The sequence below is a fragment of the Oncorhynchus tshawytscha genome, linkage group LG03 (genome assembly GCF_018296145.1).
Source record: "Oncorhynchus tshawytscha isolate Ot180627B linkage group LG03, Otsh_v2.0, whole genome shotgun sequence".
NCBI classification, from domain to species: Eukaryota; Metazoa; Chordata; class Actinopteri; order Salmoniformes; family Salmonidae; genus Oncorhynchus; species Oncorhynchus tshawytscha.
The window spans coordinates 34457356-34480603 of NC_056431.1; the positions used below are offsets into that span (position 1 = coordinate 34457356).

At 40.5% G+C, this 23248-nt stretch overlaps 1 protein-coding gene across 1 annotated transcript; it reads left to right on the forward strand.

Annotated features, from left to right (window-relative positions):
- Positions 1-85: 85 nt before the first annotated feature.
- asmtl (acetylserotonin O-methyltransferase-like) lies at positions 86-15147 on the forward strand. The gene is made up of 15 exons (XM_024403090.2): positions 86-184; positions 1269-1377; positions 1624-1755; positions 1886-1933; positions 2027-2091; positions 2187-2251; positions 2432-2540; positions 3077-3377; positions 3528-3767; positions 5194-5362; positions 5522-5703; positions 6551-6683; positions 6899-7039; positions 12768-12890; positions 13748-15147. Exons 1-15 carry the CDS (start codon positions 120-122, stop codon positions 13951-13953), a joined length of 2088 nt encoding a protein of 695 aa, XP_024258858.1. The 5' UTR covers positions 86-119; the 3' UTR covers positions 13954-15147.
- The last annotated feature ends 8101 nt before the right edge of the window (positions 15148-23248 follow it).

Below are 23248 nucleotides of genomic sequence, written 5' to 3' on the forward strand. Positions count from 1 at the left end.
AATCTCCATTGAACTCCATTAATTCTACTCTTACTTGATGTACGCCCTCTGTTACGTTTTATGATGACACGCAAAAAGATGTCATAGGATTGGCTGAATCTCTCGATTCTTCTTCCGCTATGCTTGCGCATGCGTTGTCTCTTGTAAACGCAACAAGGAATTCATTCGCATGGAAGATCTGCAGGTAATGTTTTTTCATTTAGCCGTCGAAGATTTCAAAGTGTAATTTATTGAATTACACTTCAAAGCAGCTTTGCCAAAGGTTGTATGCTGCATGTTGTAAACATTTCTTGAGGTTTGAGATGTCGTAACTGAATAGCTGAACTTGCATGATCTGAGGAAGAGTTTCTCAAGCTAAGCAGTGAAATGTGCGACATGGTAACGTTAACGTTACTTGTTTCCATGTCAATAATTATCACTGATCCATACAAACACTAACCAGACCTTTCCCTTTTAAGTTGTCAACTAACTTCTAACTCAGCTAACATAATAATTCGGTCTGTTCATGGCATATTCTAGGATAGCCCAATAAACGACTAAATGGAGCCTAACGTTACTCTGACCTTATTGTCCAGTGACCTTACATTTTCTTTTTAAATGGGAAATGGCTCTGGCAGATAAAACACTCAATCTAAACGTGAATGGATTCTTAATTGCGGGATGCTTCTATAAACATAAAACGCTCTACATAATTTCACAAATGTTAAATATACAGATACTGTACACTGTTTTAACACAGTTGCAGCAGTATTTTTTGTAAACAAGTGCAGTAACATGGACAAATGGTCGTGTGGGAACCTTAACCATAACCCTATAAAGGTGTGAAATCATTTAACCTTTAGTTAAAAAAAAAAAAGTATAGCTGATATCAAGGGTATGTTCCTTGTGTTTCCAAAACCGTACCGCATGCAATGTGTTTTAACGTTCAGAACGATCGTCCGGGCTGTCAACAAAGCTACACCAGCCAGACCAGAAAATAATATTGCCAATAGGTGCGAAAGGTATTTCGCATCAATGGATAGGTTCATTCTAGGATAGCCCTTTGATCCCTTGCCACACATTTCACGTCAGTGTATTTTTGATACAAGAGAACAATGAGGTGTAGCCTACAAAAGCATATTGACCTGAATACGTGCATTGTATGTAGGCAGTAAAGTGTGACCGCAAATGGTAAGTACGCTACTTCAAGGCAAAGTCACAGGCATCTGACACCAAACAGCTGACTGAGACGAACTAGTAGCCTAATGTTTAACTTGTATATGCTGCAGTGAGGAGGTCACCATGGTGTTGATGAATCCTGTCATTTCCAAGTTGACCGGTAAGCTGGTCGTCCTGGCTAGTGCATCTCCAAGGAGGCTGGAGATACTCACCAATGTGGTAAGACCGAGGCCTCCTTCCTTACCCTCTTCCGCTTTGATAGGATAAATAAGTGAATGCAAGGTTTCTACAATATTGGACATTTGCAATCACCTATCCATGTCATGAAAGTTCAATGATTACTTCCGTTAAGGGAGTAAGAAACCAAACTTTTTTTAAAGCCTAATCAAACTGAGCCTCTAAGGTACAGTAATGACATGTAGTATCTGATGGTGATGATGCCTTGTTATTCCATTTATGTCACAGGGTTTACGATTTGAGGTTGTCCCATCCTGGTTCAAGGAAACGTTAGACAAGAGGCTGTTCAAAACACCCCATGAGTATGCTGTGGAGACTGCCAAGCAGAAGGCCCTGGAGGTGGCCAAGAGGATGCCGTTTGTCAGTGAAGCCTTTGCTTACTGTTATTATTATTACAATATCATTACCATATTTGTCTGTTGATATTCTTTCCTCACTGAAGAAACAAATATATACTTTTGAATGTCTGTGGTTTCTTAATTTGTTCTAGAAACACCTGAAAACTCCAGACATTGTGATCGGAGCAGACACTGTTGTTGTAAGCAAAGTCAGCTATATCAATATCTTCTATCCTTCATATCATAGTGGTTATTATTTCCTTTACACTGTATTGGTTGTCTTCTTTTCTCAGACAGTGGATGGACTGATTCTTGAGAAGCCAGTGGACAAGCAAGATGCCTACCGAATGCTTTCAAGGTTTTGAGAGAATTCTGTGTACATTTAAAAAATAATAATAACAATAGGAAAAGGTAGTTATCCCATTTTATCTTTGTTTTTGTGTTTCTGAACAGGTTGAGTGGTAAAGAACACAGTGTTTTTACCGGAGTGGCGATCATTCTCTGCCATGAGAAAGAAGGTATGCCTTAAACATAAAATAGGTAAAAGGGTAGGTTGGGAAGTTGCCTGCTTTAAAGTTGTACATGCTTATTTATTTCAATGGTTCCCTCTCTGATTCAGAGGGGTTGGGTTAAATGGGAAGACACATTTCAGTTGAATGCATTCAGTTTTACAACTGACTAGGTCCCGTTCTTTCCAGATGAAGAGATTGATTATCAAGTTATTGACTTCTATGAGGAGACCAAGGTGAAGTTTGCAGATCTGTCTGATGATTTACTCTGGGAGTACATCAATAGCGGAGAACCCATGTGAGTTTCACCTCTCTTCTTCTGTTTGCATTACTGGCTATGGTGTAATGCCAATAGATTTGTCTAAGTTTAGAACCTCACCTCACCTCTCGCAGAGGCAATTGGGGTCACTTCCCTGAATTCAAACCTTGTGAACCCATGGTTTTGTGGACTTTGATACAGCCAACCAGTTCATTTTGTGTCGCTTTATTGAGATAAGGTATGGATTTTGTTATATCATTTCAGCCTGAAAGAAACAAGTGAGGGTCAATGAGCCTTAGTTCAATCATAGAAGCATGTTCTGCTGTGTGGTCTCGTATACCGTGGCCAGTTCTGACACAGTATTGCCTGACACGTCACATGATTGTCACCTCTGTGTGTGCGTGTGTGTGTTCCCTGTGTCTTGGTGTCCTGTCTTTCTATGTGGCCCCTCTCTCTATCGCTCTCTGTCTCTGTGGGTCTCACTGTCTGTCAATTTATGTGAGACGTGTGTGTTTGTTGTGTCTCTGTTTGTGTATGCATGCATCTGGGTCTCTCTGTATGTGTGTGTGTGACAGGGACAAGGCTGGTGGCTATGGTATCCAGGCTCTGGGTGGTATGCTGGTGGAGTATGTACACGGAGACTTCCTGAATGTGGTGGGCTTCCCGCTCAACCAGTTCTGCAAGAAGCTGGGTCTCATCTTCAGCCCCCCAGGCAGTCTGACACACAACAGCACCCAGACCAGCCCCCAAGGCAGCCCTGTCGACACGGTCCCACCAGCCGAGCCAGCCGCCAGCAGCCCCCCAGGCAGCCCAACCCATAACGGCCCTCCGGACAGCCAAGGACAAAACATCCCTTCAGCCAGTACAGCCCATAATGTCAGTACACATGCAATTATTGCACAACACTTAATTTGTCATATGTCAGTGTTGGTGTTTTCAATGAATTGTTTTTAATGTGTTACATGGACAATAAAGTTAATTGAATTGAATCCATTTATAATGTATCCCATTCATTCATCCATCTAGGTGAAACAGGAGGAGAGTGGGTGTGGAGAGGGCGAGGTGCCCTGGACGTTGGTCAACAACCTGTCTAAGTGCTCTGAGAACGGGGAGGCTGAGCCCCAGGGCATCAGCGACCCTGCAGCACTAGACTTGACCAGCAGGGGCACCATTCAGATGCAGAATGTGAGGGAGCACGAGACAGAAGACGGCAAGGAAAAGTTGAGCAAGATGATCGAGCTCATGGATGGATTTAAAGCCTCAAAGGTATCCTGTGGATGGATATGTATTTACAGTTGAAGTTGGAAGTTTACATACACTTAGGTTGGAGTCATTAAAACTCGTTTTTCAACCACTCCACAAATAAAACAAAAAAAGTCTATATACAGTAAGTGCAATCTCCTAGAGATGAACGTACTTTGGTGCGAAAAGTGTAAATCATTCCCAGAACAACAGCAAAGGACCTTGTGAAGATGCTTGAGGATACAGGTACAAACGTATCTATATCCACAGTAAAATGAGTCCTATATTGACATAACCTGAAAGGCCGCTCAGCAAGGAAGAAGCCACTGCTCAAAAACCGCCATAAAAAGCCAGACTACGGTTTGCACCTGCACATGGGGTCAAAGATTGTACTTTTTGGAGACATGTCCTCTGGTCTGATGAAACAAAAATAGAACTGTTTGGCCATAATTACCATTGTTTTGTTTGGAGGAAAAAGGGGGATGCTTGCAAACCAAAGAACACCATCCCGACCGTGAAGCACGGGGGTGGCAGCATCATGTTGTGGGGGTGCTTTGCTGCAGGTGGGACTGGTGCACTTCACAAAATAGATGGCATCACGAGGGAGGATAATTATGTGAATATATTTTAGCAACATTTCAAGACATCAGTCATGAAGTTAAAGCTTGGTCGCAAATGGATCTTCCAAATGGACAAGGACCCCAAGCATACTTCCAAAGTTGTGGCAAAATGGCGTAAGGACAACAAAGTCAAGATATTGGAGTGGCCATCACAATGCCCTGACCTCAATCCCTTATAAACTTTGTGGGCAGACCTGAAAAAGCGTGTGCGAGCAAGGAGGCCTACAAACCTGACTCAGTTACACAAGCTCTGTCAGGAGGGATGGGCCAAAATTCACCCAACTTATTGTGGGGAGCTTGTGGAAAGCTACACAAAATGCTTGACCCAAGTTAAACAATTGAAAGGCGACCCTACCAAATACTAATTGAGTGTATGTAAACTTCTGGCCGACTGGGAATGTGATGAAAGAAATTAAAGCTGAAAGAAATGATTCTCTCTACTATTATTCTGACATTTCACATTCTTAAAATAAAGTGGTGATCCTAACTGACCTAAAACAAGGACTTTTTACTAGGATTAAATGTCAGGAATTGTGAAAAACTGAGTTTAAATGTATTTGGCTAAGGTGTATGTAAACTTCTGTCTTCAACTGTATATACCATAACAAAACATTGAGTTCCTTGCTATTGTGTTTTAATTCCCCATACAGCTAGGTTTTATGTTGCTCATGTAGTCATGTTCAAGCTGAGGTTGCAGGAAGTTTAATTTTAGGCTTATTAATCAAACTACTTTTGCTTGAGGTATGTTAAAACATGACTTGGAATTTTCTATTACTCCTCTTCTTTTTCTAGTCTCGCATTGAACGTTTTCCCTTTGTTTTGTATCCTAGGTGTTGTTCACAGCATCCAAGCTGCGTGTGTTTGACGTGTTAAGGAGCAGTAAGACAGGGGAGCTGCAGGCTGAGGATGTGGCCCAGGAGATCAAAGCATCTATTAAGGGGACCGAACGCCTGCTGGAGGCCTGCGTCTCTCTGGGACTCCTGCAAAGAACGGGAAAAGGTATACTGTCTCAATTTCTCACATTGTCTCCCTCTATAATTTGTTTCCTTCTGTTAGACATATTCTTTCTTTTTTCCTAGACATTGTTCATGGCGTCTAAGCTGTGTGTGTCAAGGAGTGATTTATGACATGCCTTCTGACATGCCAATTTCTCCCTAGAGTACACAAACACAGCGATGTCCAGGCATTTCCTGCTGTCGGACGGTCCCCTCTCTCTGCAGGGGTACATCCAGCACTGTAACGAACTGGTGTGGCCTCTCTTCACCCACCTGGAGACTGCTGTGAGGGAGGGGACCAACCAGCACGAGAAGGCCTTTGGGAAAACCTCTAACCTTTTCCAGGTAATAACAATCTCAAGTTTCATGTCACATTCCAGTTACCTTGGTAATTATTCAACAGATCAGTCTTGTTCCTGGGGAGCCACAGTACGTCAGCTTTTTGTTCAAGCTTAGCAGAATCAGCTAGTCAAGGTGTGGGAGACGTGTTGATTAGTTGTATCAGGTGTGAAGGCACTAAACTGGGATTAAAATATACAGTCAATGCAGCTCTCCAGTTAACACTAGATAGAATGGTTTTGTATTATTGTTTATAAGTAAACAATTGAATATACAAACATTAAGAACACCTACTCTTTCCATGACATAGAATGACCAGGTGAATCCAGGTGAAAGCTATGATCACTTATTGATGTCATTTGTTGAATCCACTTCATCCTTGTAGATGAAGGGGAGGAGACAGTTTAAAGAAGGATTTTCAAGCCTTGAGACAATTGAGACATGGATTGTGTATGTGTGCCATCAGATGGTGAATGGGCATGACAAAATATTTAAGTGCCTTTGAATGGGGTATGGTAGTAGGTGCCAGGTGCACCGGTTTGTGTCAAGAACTGTAACGCTGCTGGGATTTTCATGCTCAACAGTTTCCTGTGTGTATCAAGAAGGGTCCACCACCCAAAGGACATCCAGCCAACTGTGGGAAGCATTGTAGTCAACATGGGCCAGCATCCCTGTGGAATGCTTTCAACACCTTGTAGAGTCCATGCCCTGGCAAATTGAGGCTGTTATGAGGACAAAAGGGGGTGCAACTCAATATTAGGAAAGTTTTCCTAATGTTTTGTTTTCTCACTGTAGAACTGAGTATTGGAGTGGTAACTGTTTTTGTTTTCGTCCTTGTTGTTCATTGTTATAGGATGCCTACTACAGCAGACATGAAGTGAAGCTGCGATTCATGAAGGCCATGCACAGCATCGCAAAGGTTTCTGGTAGAGATGTGGCGACGGCCTTTGACCTCTCCAAATATAAGACGGCCTGCGACCTGGGAGGTGAGGTCATAGTAACCTAAACCTCAGTTCCATTTAAAATGGCCATCACATTGTTTTGCTACAATATTGTAGTAAAATCTCAAATGGCCCTTCCGTTATTATCTTCAATGTGATTTACATTAGAAAGCCTCTGGCTATGCCCTTAAATAGGGAATCGGGTGTAGCCTATCAGAATCAATCCATACCAATCATCAGTGTTTTTTTCCTTCACCCAGGATGCACTGGGGCCATGGCATATGAGTTTGCCAAAGCACACCCGGGGTTGTCTGTGACCATGTTCGACTTACCCGAAGTCATTGAGATGAGCAGTCACTTCCGGCCACATGACGCAGATGACAGAGTATCTTTTGTAGCAGGTTTGTTTAATGACTTACAGCGGGTGGAATGGATTTTAGAATACTGTTATCATCATGGGTAATGTGGTCTGTAGAAGCACAATAACATTTAGCGTTGGGCGCGCAAGATGGCAGTCGGTGCAGATAATTTGTTTTGGATTATTTCTACGGTCATAAAACTCCGTATGAATATGGTTTAGTTCATTTACCAAAGTAATTGATTACTTTCTGCAAGTTATTCACCTCTAAAACAAAGTTTGCAACAACACTAGATAGCCTGATAAGCTAGCTAGCTCAAAAACTAGCTTGTCGAACGTACATGGAAACTGCCATGACCAGAACCAAAAGGAAAGAAATGGAAAGATCGTCAGATGGACAATTAACCACAAAAGATAGTATGATTTTGGGTACTCCTCTTAAGTATGATTTTGGGTACTCCTCTTCAGAATGTAACTGGGGGGAAATACTGCAATGGATGATGAAAATGTGGTGATGGGTGATGAAAATGTGGTGAGCAACAATGCTTACAACTTGCGCCCATCCAGTCCACGGCTCAGGCCTTTACCTTACGACCCCGGCACTCCAGTCAAGCCCCAGGGGAAAAAGATGAGGCCAAGAGGGTATGTCATTTCTTTATGCAAAACAATATTGTAATGCTTTTGACAGCAAAGATAGATGAAAGGGCAAATGGCTTGGAGCTCATGGTTAGGGAGAATACGATGAAAATTGAGGCCATTAAAAAAATCTGTTGACTTTCTTTGGAGAAGTGAAAACCCTCAAAAGTGACATGAAGAAAGTGGAAGTTATCTGCCAGGAAAATGAAAAGAAGGTGGCTGAACTCGAGCAAAAGGTGAATGAGGCGGAGAGATACCAGCGCAGGTGGAACCTGAGGCTCCATGGAATTCCAGAGCAGGCGGGTGAGGACATCAAATGCAGAGTTGTTGACATCTGTGGAGCTGTCATTCCTGAATCAAAAGCCAAACTTCAGGAAAATGTAGACATCGTCCATCGTTTGGGAAGACTTAAGGATCAAGACAAGAGACCGAGGACGACCATCATCAGAGTTCACCAACAGATCTACACAGGATCTTCTTTGGAGGCGAGCGAAGAATTGTGAATTCCTCATCAAGCAAAAATTGAGATTCACTGAGGATCTGACCTCAGCAGACAAAGTGACAAGAGACGATGGTGGCTACAGCTCGAAAGGCAGGGAAAACTGCATTTTTTTTATCGGTGCAAGAGTGATCATCGATGGGAAAGAAATGCGGCCAAATCAGAACATTTGAGTGAGAGCCAGAGTCTAACTTGGACAGAACTGTCAGGCCAAAAAACAGATTACCAGGGGAAAAGCTGCCTTTTATTATAAAAATGTACACAAACACTTGAATGAGAAAAGGCTGACCTGAGAACTGGTAAGCTAAACACTAACTATAGGTGAATAACTGCTTATTGTAAAATCTACACAATGTCTCCCCCTTGTGGGAGTAAGAATACTTTGATAACTTTATGACCAATATATGTTTTTTGTTGGAGAGGTTAAATAATGGGACGGAAATCCTTTTGAGTTACATATCCTTAGGAAAAGCTTATATTAGCATAACAAAGTTGTTGGTTGAAGTTTGTCTTTATCTCTTTGTTCAATTAATGTCAGGGGTATTCGAAATTTACTTAAGCGTAAGGCTATTTTCCTGTATTGCAAACGGTTTAATGCAGACTTTTACTTTTTACAAGAGACTCATGCTTGTTCTTCCGATCAATTTTTTGGGGAAAAATCAATGAGGTAACCATATCTAGGTATCATATGGCAACAACCACTCTGCGGTGTAGCAATTTTAAGAGGTGCATTTAAAGGGAAGGTCATCAGTAGTAAGACTCACCACTCTGGACGTTGGGTAAATTTCAACAGTGAAATGTTTTTATTAGGGAATATTTATGCAACCAACAACAAACAAAACAACAGGATATGATTTAAAGAATTTGAATAATAAATTAATACCCAATGAAATGCCATCATTTGCTGGAGATTTGTTCTCTTAACTTGCCGATACATTTTTTTAATTTCATTAATATAAATCATTTCATCACAAGACTTTTGGATGTCTTCATCTATGAATTTTGCACAGTCTTTGACAGAGTCTAGAAAGGCAGATATGTCACTAGTAGGACAGGCATTACTGGTATAAAGGTTACTTTAGAATTCTGAAACATATTTTGAAATATCTTTGAAATTTACCCAACGTCCAGAGTGATGAGTCTTACTACCGATGACCTTATTTCAGGATATCAAAATTGTCTTAGGTGGAGATTTTAATTCTGTATCTAATGACAGATATCCCCCTCCTAACAGATCCAGCATAGTTAATCCTGAGTTTAATAACCTATGTCTTGGTCTTGGATTAGCAGATATTTGGAGATCTAAATATCCTGATAAAAAGGAATTCACTTGGAGTAACAAGGTCATGTCCAGACGGTCAGGAATTGACTTCTGGTTGATTTCTAATTCCTTAGATAATTCTATAGTCAAGGTGTCAATTGAACCATCAATTTTTACTGATCATAAAGTTATATTCTTATCTTTAAATATGAATGGATCTGAAGTTAAACCGAATCGGAGTTATTGAAAACTCAATAGTAGACTGGTGGAAGATGATAATTTCAAGATGGATGCCAAAGATATTATACAAGACAATTGGAGGAAAGCCCAACTATTTAAGTCTTATGGGAAATATTGGGAATTAATGAAGTATGAAATAAGACAAACAACCATGAAGAGAGGTAAACAAATTGCTGAACTTAAAATATTGAGGAAAGATAAACTTGTTAAGGAAATATTTTCTCTAATCTCTATGGAAGACCTTGATGAAGAGGGAAAGGGTCAGTTATTCTCTTTACAACTAGAAATTGACCCAATGTGTGAAGAGAGAGCAAAAGGGGCATTTGTAAGATCAAGAAGGAGATGGTTGGAGGAAGGTGAAAAAAATACAAAATAGTTTTACAATTTAGAAAGAAAGAATTCTGAATTTACATCTATTCATAAGCTCAATATAGATGAAAAAAAAATGAAAACCCCAAAGATATTTCAAAATATGTTTCAGAATTCTATGGTAACCTTTATACCAGTAATGCCTGTCCTAGTGACATATCTGCCTTTCTAGACTCTGTCAAAGACTGTGCAAAATTCATAGATGAAGACTTCCAAAAGTCTTGTGATGAAATAATTTATATTAATGAAATAAAAAAATTTATTGGCAAGTTAAAAGAGAACAACTCTCCAGCGAATGATGGCATTATCAGTGAATTCTATAAATATTTTCAGGAAGATATTATTGAATTTATATTTAAAGTTTTTAAGGAGGCAATTGATTTAGGGATCCTGCGTTTTTCTATGACGCAGGGCCTAATTTCTGTAATACCCAAACCAAACAAAGATTCTATGATGTTAGAAAATTGGAGACCAATCACATTAATGAACAATAATGGAAAGATACTTGCATCCATCTTTGCAGAAAGACTTAAAAAAGGTCTTGACCAAATCATTGACGATACCCAGTCTGTTTTTATGAAGGGCAGATATACATGTAATAGTATTGGACTTGATAGACTACAATGAGCACATTATGGAAGATAGATTTATTTTATTTTAGACTTTTACAAGGCATTTGATACAGTTGAACATTATTTTATTTTTGAAACTCTTTGATTTTTTGGCTTTGGTCAATATTATAATATATATATAAATTAAGTGTAATTAAGACACTTTACAATAATAGTAACAGCTCTGTTAAATTATCCCATGGAACTTCACAAAGATTCGACATTAGACGTGGAATTAAACAAGGATGACCAATTTCTCCTTTCTTATTTTTATTGGTCACACATGTTATGGCACTTCATATAAATAAGGATAGTTTTAGGGGTATTCAGATACAAGACAAAGAGATAAAATGTTCACAATTGGCTGACGACACCACCATTTTTTTGAAAGATCATAATGAAGTCAAGAAAGCTATTGAGTGTATTAATGCCTTCACACATGTATCAGGTTTATCTCTGAATATTAGGAAATGAGAATTATTTGCGTTGAAAAGTTGTGACTTAAACTCAGTATGTAATATCCCTGTAAAATATGTGATCATTTATCTTGGTATTACAGTTAGCAAAGATCAGAAAGAAAGGGCCAACTTAAATGTATCTCCTATTGTAGAGAAAATTGGAAAGAGATTTAACTCCTGGTTATTGAGAGATTTTTTTTATCTGGATGTGTACTTTTATCAAAATCTGAAGGTCTGTCCAGATTAGTTTATACCTCCCTTGCCTTGGGTGTTCCTCTGTCAGTAACTAAAATGGTTGATACTAAATTATTTAACTTCATATGGTGGAATAAACCTCATTATTTAAGAAAAGCGGTAATATGTACCACCCAAGGTGAGGGAGGTTTGAATGCTCAATTTTAAAACCTCTAATATAATATTTAAGATTAAATGGATACAAAACTATAATTAATTATTAATTAATTAATTAATATAATGAATTAATATTCCAACAAATTGGTGGTCTAGAATTCTTACTCAAATGCAACTTTGATGTGGGTAAAATCCCTATTAAGCTTGCAAACTTTCATAAACAAGTACTTCTAACTTGGAACCTCATGTACAAACACAATTTTCCCCTCATAGGTATACAATCTGGAATAATAAAGACATAAATTACAAAACAAATCTTTGTTTTTCCAGAACTGGTTTGACGACATTATTTGGGTTAAACAATTATTGAATAATGATGGACAACTATATGATTATCCAGAATTTATTAGAACACACAATGTTACATTCACTCCTGAGGAGTATCAAATTGTTGTTAGAGCTGTCCCTAAATGTGCTATTCTTCTTTTAGGAGAATATAACAGTACCCCAATTGCAACTGTTGAGGATTTTGTAGCCTCAATACAACTAGAAGGAATTTACATTTTAAACTATAAATGTAATAACAGGTATATAAGGAAACTATGTCAATATGTTACTATTCCCTCTGCTAAAATGTACTGGAATGCAGCCCTCGGATAAGTGAACTGGAAAAAAGTTTAGTTGTTATCTGGTAAATATTGTATATCTAATAAGGTGAAAGAAGTATCATACACACTCATTCATAGACTCTACCCTGTAAAGACCTTTATTATACACAGTTTTAAAATATCTATTGATTTCAAATGTGTATTTTGTGATTGTGACCCAGAGACTCTTGACCATTTATTTTGGGACTGCTCTTATGTCAGAATATTTTATTTTAAAAGAAACAACTATTAATGTTAATTTGAAAGACTCTGATATTATGTTTTATTTTTAATCAAATGATATGGACCTAGATTCAACTTTTAGTGTTAATTTGTTTATCTTTCATGGAAGATTCTTTGTCCATAAAATGAAGTGGGCAGAGAACAAACCCCTTTTCACATGATTTAAGATGATCAATTTAAATGATCAGTAAATGTAAAAAGCAATATGCACCATAAAAGTATTTAACAAATTGAAAATGAATCTTGTTATGTAATATCTGATATCCAAATCGAGTTTGCTACTTTCTTGTACTCTTGTTTGTATATTTCTGTTTTTTTTGTATTTGTTGTGTTCATAATAAAAATGTTTTAACAAAAAAACATTTAGCAATAAGTGCCATTTTGATCATGAATTTGTTTTCTGTCAGTGTACATGTAAAATGTAATGAATGGTTTTTCTTTTTAATGTCTGAACAGGAGATTTCTTCAAAGATGAGCTTCCCAAGGCAGACGTATACATATTGGCAAGAATTCTCCACGACTGGTCGGATGAGAAAGTACACATTTTGCTGAGTAAAATTGCGAAAGCATGCAATCCTGGTAAGAGTGAAAAACAATATATTATTTTTGGATTCTGATTTCTGACCCTGATAAGGATAATGATTCACACATTGGCTAGACATTCTTTTGTGTATCGCTTATGTAAAGAGTTAGCCTGGTCCCATGCTGTATGTGCCAAAGCCAACTCATCTGTTGTTGTCATGCCATACCTCACTCATACATTTAGCAACAGAATTAACATTTCCATCCAACAATTTTATGTGGATGAATTACCTGACCCATAAAAAATACTCACGGCAGGCCTGATTAAAAACAGAAAATCTTTCGGTAAAATGTTCTAGTGTTGACATTCTAGTCGGTGAAATAGATTGTGATATTTGCGTTGTAAATGCTTTCATATACGCAAATATTGGTAATAACAACCATCATGTCAAAGTAAACTTTGAGTCACGCGATGATTTGTTCTGTTATGTTGCCCCCACCAAAGTGTGCAAAAAGCAAAGGTTTATTAGGCAGATTAAATAAGTTCTAATGAACTTGAATGAACACAGAGGAGTTGGCTCAAGCCTAAACGGAATGAACCACAAGGTTATAACAGCGTAGTGTTTTAACAGTGTGCAAGTTGCATGTTAAACTCTTCAAATCAAAAGTGAGAAGCAGAGGGCACACATCATTGACTAGCCTAGGTACCTGACTGTTTCTGCTTTTAAGAAATACTACATTATTGCCTTATTAAAAAAACGACCAATTGACTAGTCCAATTTATGTGTATCGTAGTTCAAAATGCCTTTATTGCATATTATGAATGTGACTTTCACATGCTAATGTAAATACTGATTGTATACACAACGTTAAATATGTATGCATACATCCTGTGTACGCCATCTCCGTCCCAGGCTGCTGCGTGCTGGTGAGTGAGATCTTTTTGGATGAGGACAGGAAGGGGCCGAGCAGAGGCCTACTTCAGGCCCTCAGTATGACCGAGGGGAGACAAAGGAGCGCCTCCGAATACAGCCTCCTACTGAAGAGCCACGGCTTCACCGCAGCACAAGTCAAACACACACACAACCTACTGGATGCCATCCTGTGTGTCACTGAGTGACTTGGAGACAAACAACCTTGAAACCAATAAAGAATATAAATCAATGAAATGCCTCCCCAGTCTAGAATCAAACTCTTGCCCCAACCACTAGACACTGAGGCCCTGTTTAAATACTAAAGGTTCACTGATCGCAAACTGCTTACAGCCATCCTGTCATGTCAGATCAACGATTACTTCAAGAAAGGAAGGAAGGACTCTTTTTAGAATTGTTCAAACAGGGCCTCACTCCATTACTTTTACCCATCCATTTCATGTTGATCTTCAAAGGGGTCAGGAAATGTTGGGGAAATGGGGCTAGGGGTTTATTTTGGATGATAGATTCTGTGACTACGGAGCCGCCACCTCCCTTGGCTGTGAGACATGTTACTGTTCCCCACAATGACCAAGACAGTTTAATTAGACTTTTAATTCATTATAAAAATGGACCACAATGTTGTGAATTTCAATGGACCACATTGAAGGCATTTCTTTCAAACACTGCAATATAGACTATCAGAGGTCTGTCTATGCAGCTGACTTTGATCTCACAGTAATCCTTGAAGTCTCTGTCATTAAGCCAGCCAGGTCACCTGTGATATAAGTCAGTATTTGATGTCCGTCCATTTCTGAGGACGCAGGGAGATGACGTGGAAACCGGCCACTGGTGGCAACAGTGAGTGCCTTTACCTTCAAGTAGGTTTTGGTAGGCCAGGGTTTCCCCAATTCGGTCCTCGGGACCCCAAAGGGGTGCATGTTTAGTTTTTTGCCCTAGCACTACACAGCGGACTCAAATAATAAACTAATCATCAAGCTTTGGTCATTTTAATCTGCTGTCCCGAGGACCGAGTTTGGGAAACGCTATACTAAGGGTGTTGGGGATGATGGATGAGCGTAAGCCTATCCCGAACCTTAACCATTTGGAGATAATGCCTGAACTTAACCATAACAATTCAGAGTTAATACCTAAACTTGACCTTAATCACTTAAAAATGTGATGGTTGGAACAACTTCTAAATTTGACGTTTGAGAAACATGGATGAACTTCTAATTCTGAGACTGTGAGAACTGGTAGCATAAAACTGTCATGACAGCTGATGACAGCAAAGACGACCAACATTGTGAGACTTTTGAGACCACCACAACACTTCGTTGTTTGTCGTTTGACAATTTTCCTGTCTGAATTGTTTCAAGAATTAAATATTTTGTCTGAAATAATTCAGCTGTTGTTTTTTTTCTCTTCTGTGTACACTATTTGTAACCATGTGTTTACGGTATTTCTGCTTTTGCAGGGCTTGTCTGAAATCTGATTTGTCTCTGTGTTTTGAATAACATTTCATTAAATGTTAATGCAACTGTGTGATCAGTGATCACCTAATCCTGGTCTCAGAAAGCTATGGTGTGCAGGATTTTACTCCAGCCCAGCACTGTCACACCTGATTAAACTAAGATGAGCTAAGACAAGCTAAACTCCTTCACCCGCTTTGAGGAAAACCCAGTGCCACCAACGCGGCCCGCTACCAAGGACTGTGGACTCTCCTCCGTGACCGACGTGAATAAGACATTTAAGCGTGTTAACCTTCGCAAGGCTACCGGCCCAGGCGGCACCCCTAGCCACATCCTCAAAGCATGGGCAGACCAGCTGGCTAGTGTGTTTAAGGACATATTCAATCTCTCCTTATCACAGTCTGCTGTCCCCACGTGCTACAAGATGGCCACCATTGTTCCTGTGCCCAAGAAAGCAAAGGTAACTGAACTAAATGACTATCGCCCCCTAGAACTCACTTCTGTCATCATGAAGTGCTTTGAGAGACGAGTCAAGGATCATATCACCTCTACCTTACCTTACCTGTCACCCTAAACCCACATCAATTTTCAGGAGGCTGAAGAAATTTAGCTTGGTACCTTAAAAACCCTCAAACCTTTACAGATGCACAATTCAGAGTATCCTGTCGGGCTGTATCACTGCCAGGTATGGCAACTGCACTGCCCGCAACCGCAGGGCTTTCCAGAGGGTGGTGCGGTCTGCCCAACGCATCACCTGGGGTAAACTGCCTACCTTCCAGGACACCTAGAGCACCCGATGTCACAGGAAGGCCAAAAAGATCAAGGACCGCCACTGCCTGTTCACACCGCTATCATCCAGAAGGTGAGGTCATTACAGGTGCATCACAGATGGGACCGAGAGGGTGAAAAACAGCTTCTATCTCAAGGCCATCAGACTGTTAAATAGCCATCACTAGCACATTAGAGGCTGCTGCTTATCTACATAGACCTGAAATCACTGGCCACTTTAATAATGTTTACATATTTTGCATTACTCATATGTATATACTGTATCTTAGTCTATGCTGCTCTGACATTGCTAATCCATATATTTATATATTCTTAATTCCATTCCTTTACTTTTTTTGTGTGTATTGGGTATATGTGACATTGTTAGATATTGCTGCACTGTCGGAGCTAGAAATGCAAGCATTTCGCTACACACGCAATAACATCTGCTAAACACTTGTATGTGACCAATAAAAGTTGATTTGATATGAGATAGGTCTTGATGATAGGTTTATTGATTGAAACTTTCATTTAAGTGTTGAGTTGGAAAGCCTGCACAATGAATGGGTTCGTTTCTGGATAAAGTGATAAAGTACCCAGTCAAACTCTAAAAAACGGCCTTGTGTTTTGGACCAGGAGGTGCTTTGATCATAGCAGAGAGAGACCATGGTGGGTGGAACCTACACGAATCTCCAGTATCTCAACATGCTGTTCTAGACTGAAGGGGAGGAGAGGGACAGGACCTACCTTCTGTATGGACATGGGTTTAGGAGCGCATGCATGCAGAGCAGCAGAAACCAACCTTTCATGGAAGCCATGATACTGCTTAAATTGTGAAATCAAAGTTTCTGTGGATTTTTTTTTTGTTTCATCAAAACAGATATTTGAATACATGTACACTGAACAACAATATAGATGCAATATGGAACAATTCTAAAGATTTACAGTTCCAATTGAAATTGAAATACATCAAGTAGGCCGTAATCTATGGATATCACATGAATGGGAATACAGATGGCTTCAAAAAATGTAGGGATCTGGATCAGTATCAGATGTGACCATCATTTGCCTCATGCAGCGTGACTCACCTTTGCATAGAGTTGATCAGGCTGTTGATTGTGGCCTGTGGAATGTCGACCCACTCCTCTTCAATGGCAGTGCGAAGTTGCTGAATATTGGCAGGAACTGGAACCCACTGTCGTACACGTCGATTCAGAGCATCACAAACTTGGGTGACATGTCTGATGAGTGTGCAGGCCATGAAAGAACTGGGACTTTTTCAGCTTCCAGGAATTGTGTACAGATCCTTGCGACATTGGGCCGTGCATTATCGTGCAAAAACATGAGGTTATGGTGGCAGATGAATAGCACAACAAAGGGCCACAGGATCTTGTCACGGTATCTCTGTGCATTTAAATTGCCATCGATAAAATGCAATTGTGCTCATTGTCCTTAGCTTATGCCTGCCCATACCATAACCCCACCGCCGCCATGGGGCACGCTGTTTACAACGTTGATATCAGCAAACCATTCGCCCACTCAATGCCATACACGCATGCGGTCTATCATCTGCCTGGTACAGTTCAAACCGGCATTCATCCGTGAAGAGCACACTTCTCCAGCGTGCCAGTGGCAATCGAAGGTGAGCATTTGCCCACTGAAGTCGGTTACAATGCCGAACTGCAGTCTGTTCAAAACTTCATGCAGATGAGCTCCTGGCGGCGGTTTCTGACAGTTTGTGCAGAAATTATTTGGTTGTGCAAACCCACAGTTTATCAGCTGTCCGGGTGGTTGGTCACAGATGATCCCGCAGGTAAGAAGTGTAGATCCTTGGCTGGCTTGGTTGCAGATGGTCTACGATTGTGAGGCAGGTTGGAATTATTGCCAAATTCTCTAAAAACGCAGGAGGCGGCTTGTGATAGAGAAATTAACATTCAATTATCTGGCAACAGCTCTGATGGACATTCTTGCAGTCATCATGCCAACTGAGTTGTGCGACAAAACTGCACATTTTAGTGTTTCCTTTTATTGTCCCTAGCACAGGCTGTTTAATCAGCTTCTTGATATGCCACACCTGTCAGGTGGATGGATTATCTTGGCAAAGGAGAAATGCTCACTAACAGGGATGTAACCAAATTTGTGCCCAAAATTTGAGCGAAATAAGCTTTTTGTGCCTATAGAACATTTCTGGGATATTTTATTTCAGCTCATGAAACATGGGACCCACACTTTAGATGTTGCGTTTATATTTTTGTTCAGTGTGTATGTGTATATACATACAGTACCAGTCAAAGGGTTTGGACACACCGACACGTTCCAAGGTTTTTCATTATTTTGACTATTTTCTACATTGTAGAAAAGACATTAAACTATGAAATAACACATAAGGAATGCATTTCAATTAACAGGTGTGCCTTGTTAAAAGTTAATTTGTGGAATTTCTTTCCTTTTTGTGTCTGGTATACAGAAGCTAGCCCTATTTGGTAAAAGACAAAGACCATATTATGTCAAGAACAACTCAAATAAGCAAAGATAAATGACAGCCCATCATTACTTTAAAACATGGTCAGTCAATCCAGAAAATGTCAAGAATTTTGAATGTACAGTAGCAAAAACCATCAGGGGCTATGATGAAACTGGCTCTCATGAGGACCGCCACAAGAATGGAAGACCCAGAGTTACCTCTGCTGCATAGGATAAGTTCCAGCCTCAGAAATTGCAGCCCAAATAAATACTTCAGAGTTCAAGTAACAGACACATCTCAACATCTACTGTTCAGAGGAGACTACACGAATCAAGCCTTCATGATCAAATTGCTGCAAAGAAACCACTACTAAAGGACACCAATAAGAAGGAGAGACTTGTTTGAGCCAAGAAACATGAGCAATGGACATTAGACCGGTGGAAATGTGTCCTTTGGTCTGAAGAGTCCAAATTTTAGATTTTTGTTTCCAACCGCCATGTCTTTGTGAGACGCAGTCAGTGAACGAATGATCTCTGCAAGTATGGTTCCCACCGTGAAGCATGGAGTAGGAGGTGTGATGGTGTGGGGGTGCTTTGCTGGTGACACTGTCAGTGATTTATTTAGAATTCAAGGCACACTTTAACCAGCATGGCTCCCACAGCATTCTGCAGTAATACTCAATCCCATTTGATTTGCACTTAGTGGGACGATCATTTGTTTTTTAACAGGACAATGACCCAAAACACACCTCCAGGCTGTGTAAAGGCTATTTGACCAAGAAGGAGAGTGATGGAGTGCTGCATCAGATGACCTGGCCTCCACAATCACCCGACCTCAACCCAATTGAGATCATTTGGGATGAGTTGGACCACAGAGTGAAGGAAATGCAACCAACAAGTGACAGCATATGTGGGAACTCCTTCAAGGTTGTTGGAAAAGCATTCCAGGTGAAGCTGGTTGAGAGAATGCCAAGAGTGTACAAAACTGCCATCAAGGCAAAGGGTGGCTACTTTTGAAGAAAGTATATTTTGATTTGTTTAACACATGTTTACTACATGATACCATATGTGTTATTTCATAGCGTTGATGTCTTCACTATTATTCCACAATGTATAAAATAGTAATACATAAAGAAAATCTCTTGAATGGGTAGGTGTGTCCAAACTTTTGACGGGTACTTACTTTTGTGTGGACTTTTATGACATTTCACACTTTATTTTCTGATATTTACTTGGTGTACTTATAGTACACCATATCAAGTATGGGATCCCTAAGGTATATACACTGCTCAAAAAGATAAAGGGAACACTTAAACAACACAATGTAACTCCAAGTCAATCACACTTCTGTGAAATCAAATAGGCCAGTACATCAGGAGACATGGAGGAGGCCGTAGGAGGGCAACAATCCAGCAGCAGGACCGCTACCTCCGCCTTTGTGCAAGGAGGAGCAGGAGGAGCACTGCCAGAGCCCTGAAAAATGACCTCCAGCAGGCCACAAATGTGCATGTGTCTGCTCAAACGGTCAGAAACAGACTCCATGAGGGTGGTATGAGGGCCCGACGTCCACACCTTGCAGGACGTTTGGCATTTGCCAGAGAACACCAAGATTGGCAAATTCGCCACTGGCGCCCTGTGCTTTTCACAGATGAAAGCAGGTTCACACTGAGCACATGTGACAGATGTGACAGAGTCTGGAGAACGTGGAGAACGTTCTGCTGCCTGCAACATCCTCCAGCATGACCGGTTTGGCGGTGGGTCAGTCATGGTGTGGGGTGGCATTTCTTTGGTGGGCCGCACAGCCCTCCATGTGCTCGCCAGAGGTAGCCTGACTGCCATTAGGTACCGAGATGAGATCCTCAGACCCCTTGTGAAACCATATGCTGGTGCGGTTGGCCCTGGGTTCCTTATAATGCAAGACAATGCTAGACCTCATGTGACTGGAGTGTGTCAGCAGTTCCTGCAAGAGGAAGGCATTGATGCTATGGACTGGCCCGCCTGTTCCCCAGACCTGAATCCAATTGAGCACATCTGGGACATCATGTCTCGCTCCATTCACCAATGCCACGTTGCACCACAGACTGTCCAGGATGCTTTAGTCCAGGTCTGGGCGATGTAGGGAGGTCATACAGGCACGTGGAGGCCACACACACTACTGAGCCTCATTTTGACTTGTTTTAAGGACATTATATCAAAGTTGGATCAGCCTGTAGTGTGGTTTTCCACTTTAATTTCGAGTGTGACTCCAAATCCAGACCTCCATGGGTTGATAAATTTGATTTCCATTGATAATTTTTGTGTGATTTTGTCAGCACATTCAACTATGGAAAGAAAAAAGTATTTAATAAGAGTATTTCATTCATTCAGATCTGGGATGTGTTATTTTTGTGTTCCCTTTATTTTTTTGAGCAGTATAGATAGACACATGGACCTGTTTTGTTGCGTAGTGAGGCATTTAGTGCACCCCATAGTTTACCCACATGAGGGCAATGTTGGCCAAGAAAACAGCAACGTGAATAATTTAGAGTTAAAGTGAAGCTACACCAATACACAGTATGTCTTCACCAATATAGTGCTATTTTTCTCTTTGCAAAAAATGTAAACCTCAAAAGGAACAAGTTCTTACACAAATATGGTTAACAATAAACAATTTGCATCCCTTTTTGTGGTATCCAATTGGTAGTTACAGTCTTGTCCCATCGCTGCAGCTCCCGTACGGACTCGGGAAGGTTGAGAGCTGTGCGTCCTCTGAAACACAATCCAGCCAAGCCGCTTCTTGACACAATGCCCGCTTAACCCGGAAACCAGCTGAACCAAAGTGTCAGAGGAAACGCTGTACACCTGGCGACTGTGTCAGCATGCATGCGCCTGGCCCGCCACAGGAGTTGCTAGAGCACGATGGGACAAGGACATCCCTGCCGACTAAACCCTCCCCTAACCCGGATGACTCTGGTCCAGTTGTGTGCCATCTCCCGGTTGCAGCCAGCTGCGACAGAGCATTTGATTTCTTTATTTAATTTAACTAGCCATGTCAGTTAAGAACAAATTGTTATTTACAATGATGGCCTACACCAGCCAATCCTGGACGATACTGGACCAGTTGTGCGCAGCCCTGTGGGTCTCTGAGTCACAGCCAGTTGTGATACAGTCTGGATTTGAACCAGGGTGTCTGTAGTGACGCCTCAAGCACTGAGATGCTATGTCTTAGACCGTTGCGCCACTCGGGATCTGGACTAAAAAATATATACATTTTGAGATTGTCTGTCTACTCCCATTTTGTTTAATTGTTGTCCAATTATTATTATGTCGTACTATATTGTGCTATTTTTCAGAGTTGACAAAACTATCAATTCAAATAAATGTGTGATGATCAACATTTTTTACAATAATTTGTTAAGTACAGTATCACTGCTATTCATGTGTGCTTTTAGACAATCAATTAGTTAATTGTCTAATCATTCTTTAAAATGGAACAAAAAGGCACCTACCATTGAAGTCGGACGTTTACATACACCTTAGCCAAATACATTTAAACTCAGTTTTTCACCATTCCTGACATTTAAACCTTGTAAAAATTCAGTTACGATCACCACTTTATTTTAAGAATGTGAAATGTCAGAATAATTGTAGAGAGAGTGATTTATTTCAGCTTTTATTTCTTTCATCACATTCCCAGTGGGTCAGAAGTTTACATACACTCAATTAGTATTTGGTAGCATTGCCTTTAAAATGTTTAACTTGTTTAACTCAAATGTTTTATGTAGCCTTCCAGAAGCTTCCCACAATAAGTTGGGTGAATTTTGGCCCATTCCTCCTGACAGAGCTGGTGTAACTGAGTCAGGTTAGTAGTCCTCCTTGCTCGCACATGCTTTTTCAGTTCTGCCCACAAATTTTCTATAGGATGAGATCAGGGCTTTGTGATGGCCGCTCCAATACCTTGACCCTGTTGTCCTTAAGCCATTTTGCCACAACTTTGGAAGTATGCTTGGGGTCATTGTTGATTTGGAAGACCCATTTGCGACCAAGCTATAACTTCCTGACTGATGTCTTGAGATGTTCCTTAAATATATTTACATATTTATCCTCCCTCATGATGCCATCTATTTTGTGAAGTTCACCAGTCCCTCCTGCAGCAAAGCACCCCCACAGCATGATGCTGCCACCCCCGTGCTTCACGGTCGGGATGGTGTTCTTCGGCTTGCAAGCGTCCCCCCTTTTCCTCCAAACATAACAATGGTCATTATGGCCAAACAGTTACATTTTTGTTTCATCAGACCAGAGGACATTTCTCCCAAAAGTACGATCTTTGTCCCCATGTGCAGTTGCAAACCGTAGTCTGCCTTTTTTATGGCGGCTTTGGAGCAGTGGCTTCTTCCTTGCTGAGCGGCTTTTCAGTTTATGTCGATATAGGACTCGTTTTACTGTGGATATAGATACTTTTGTGCCTGTTTCCTCCAGCATCTTCACATGGTCCTTTGCTGTTGTTCTGGGATTGATTTGCACTTTTCGCACCAAAGTACGTTCATCTCCAGGAAACAGACGCGTCTCCTTCCTGAGCGGTATGACGGCTGCGTGGTCCCATGGTGTTTATACATGCATTTTATTATTTATACAGATGAACGTGGTATCTTCAGGCATTTGAAAATTGCTCCCAAGGATGACCCAGAATTTTCTTTCTGAGGTCTTGGCTGATTTATTTTGATTTTCCCATGATGTCAAGCACATAGGCACTGAGTTTGAAGGTAGGCCTTGAATTACAGCCACAGGTACACCTCAAATTGATTTAAACGATGTGAATTAG

Coding starts and splice junctions, on each gene's coding strand:
- asmtl (XM_024403090.2), top strand. CDS start 120: ATGCTTGCGCATGCGTTGTCTCTTGTAAACGCAACAAGGAATTCATTC. Junction 2,252..2,431: donor TCTCTGCCATGAGAAAGAAG/GTATGCCTTAAA, acceptor CGTTCTTTCCAG/ATGAAGAGATTGATTATCAA. Junction 6,684..6,898: donor GACGGCCTGCGACCTGGGAG/GTGAGGTCATAG, acceptor TCCTTCACCCAG/GATGCACTGGGGCCATGGCA.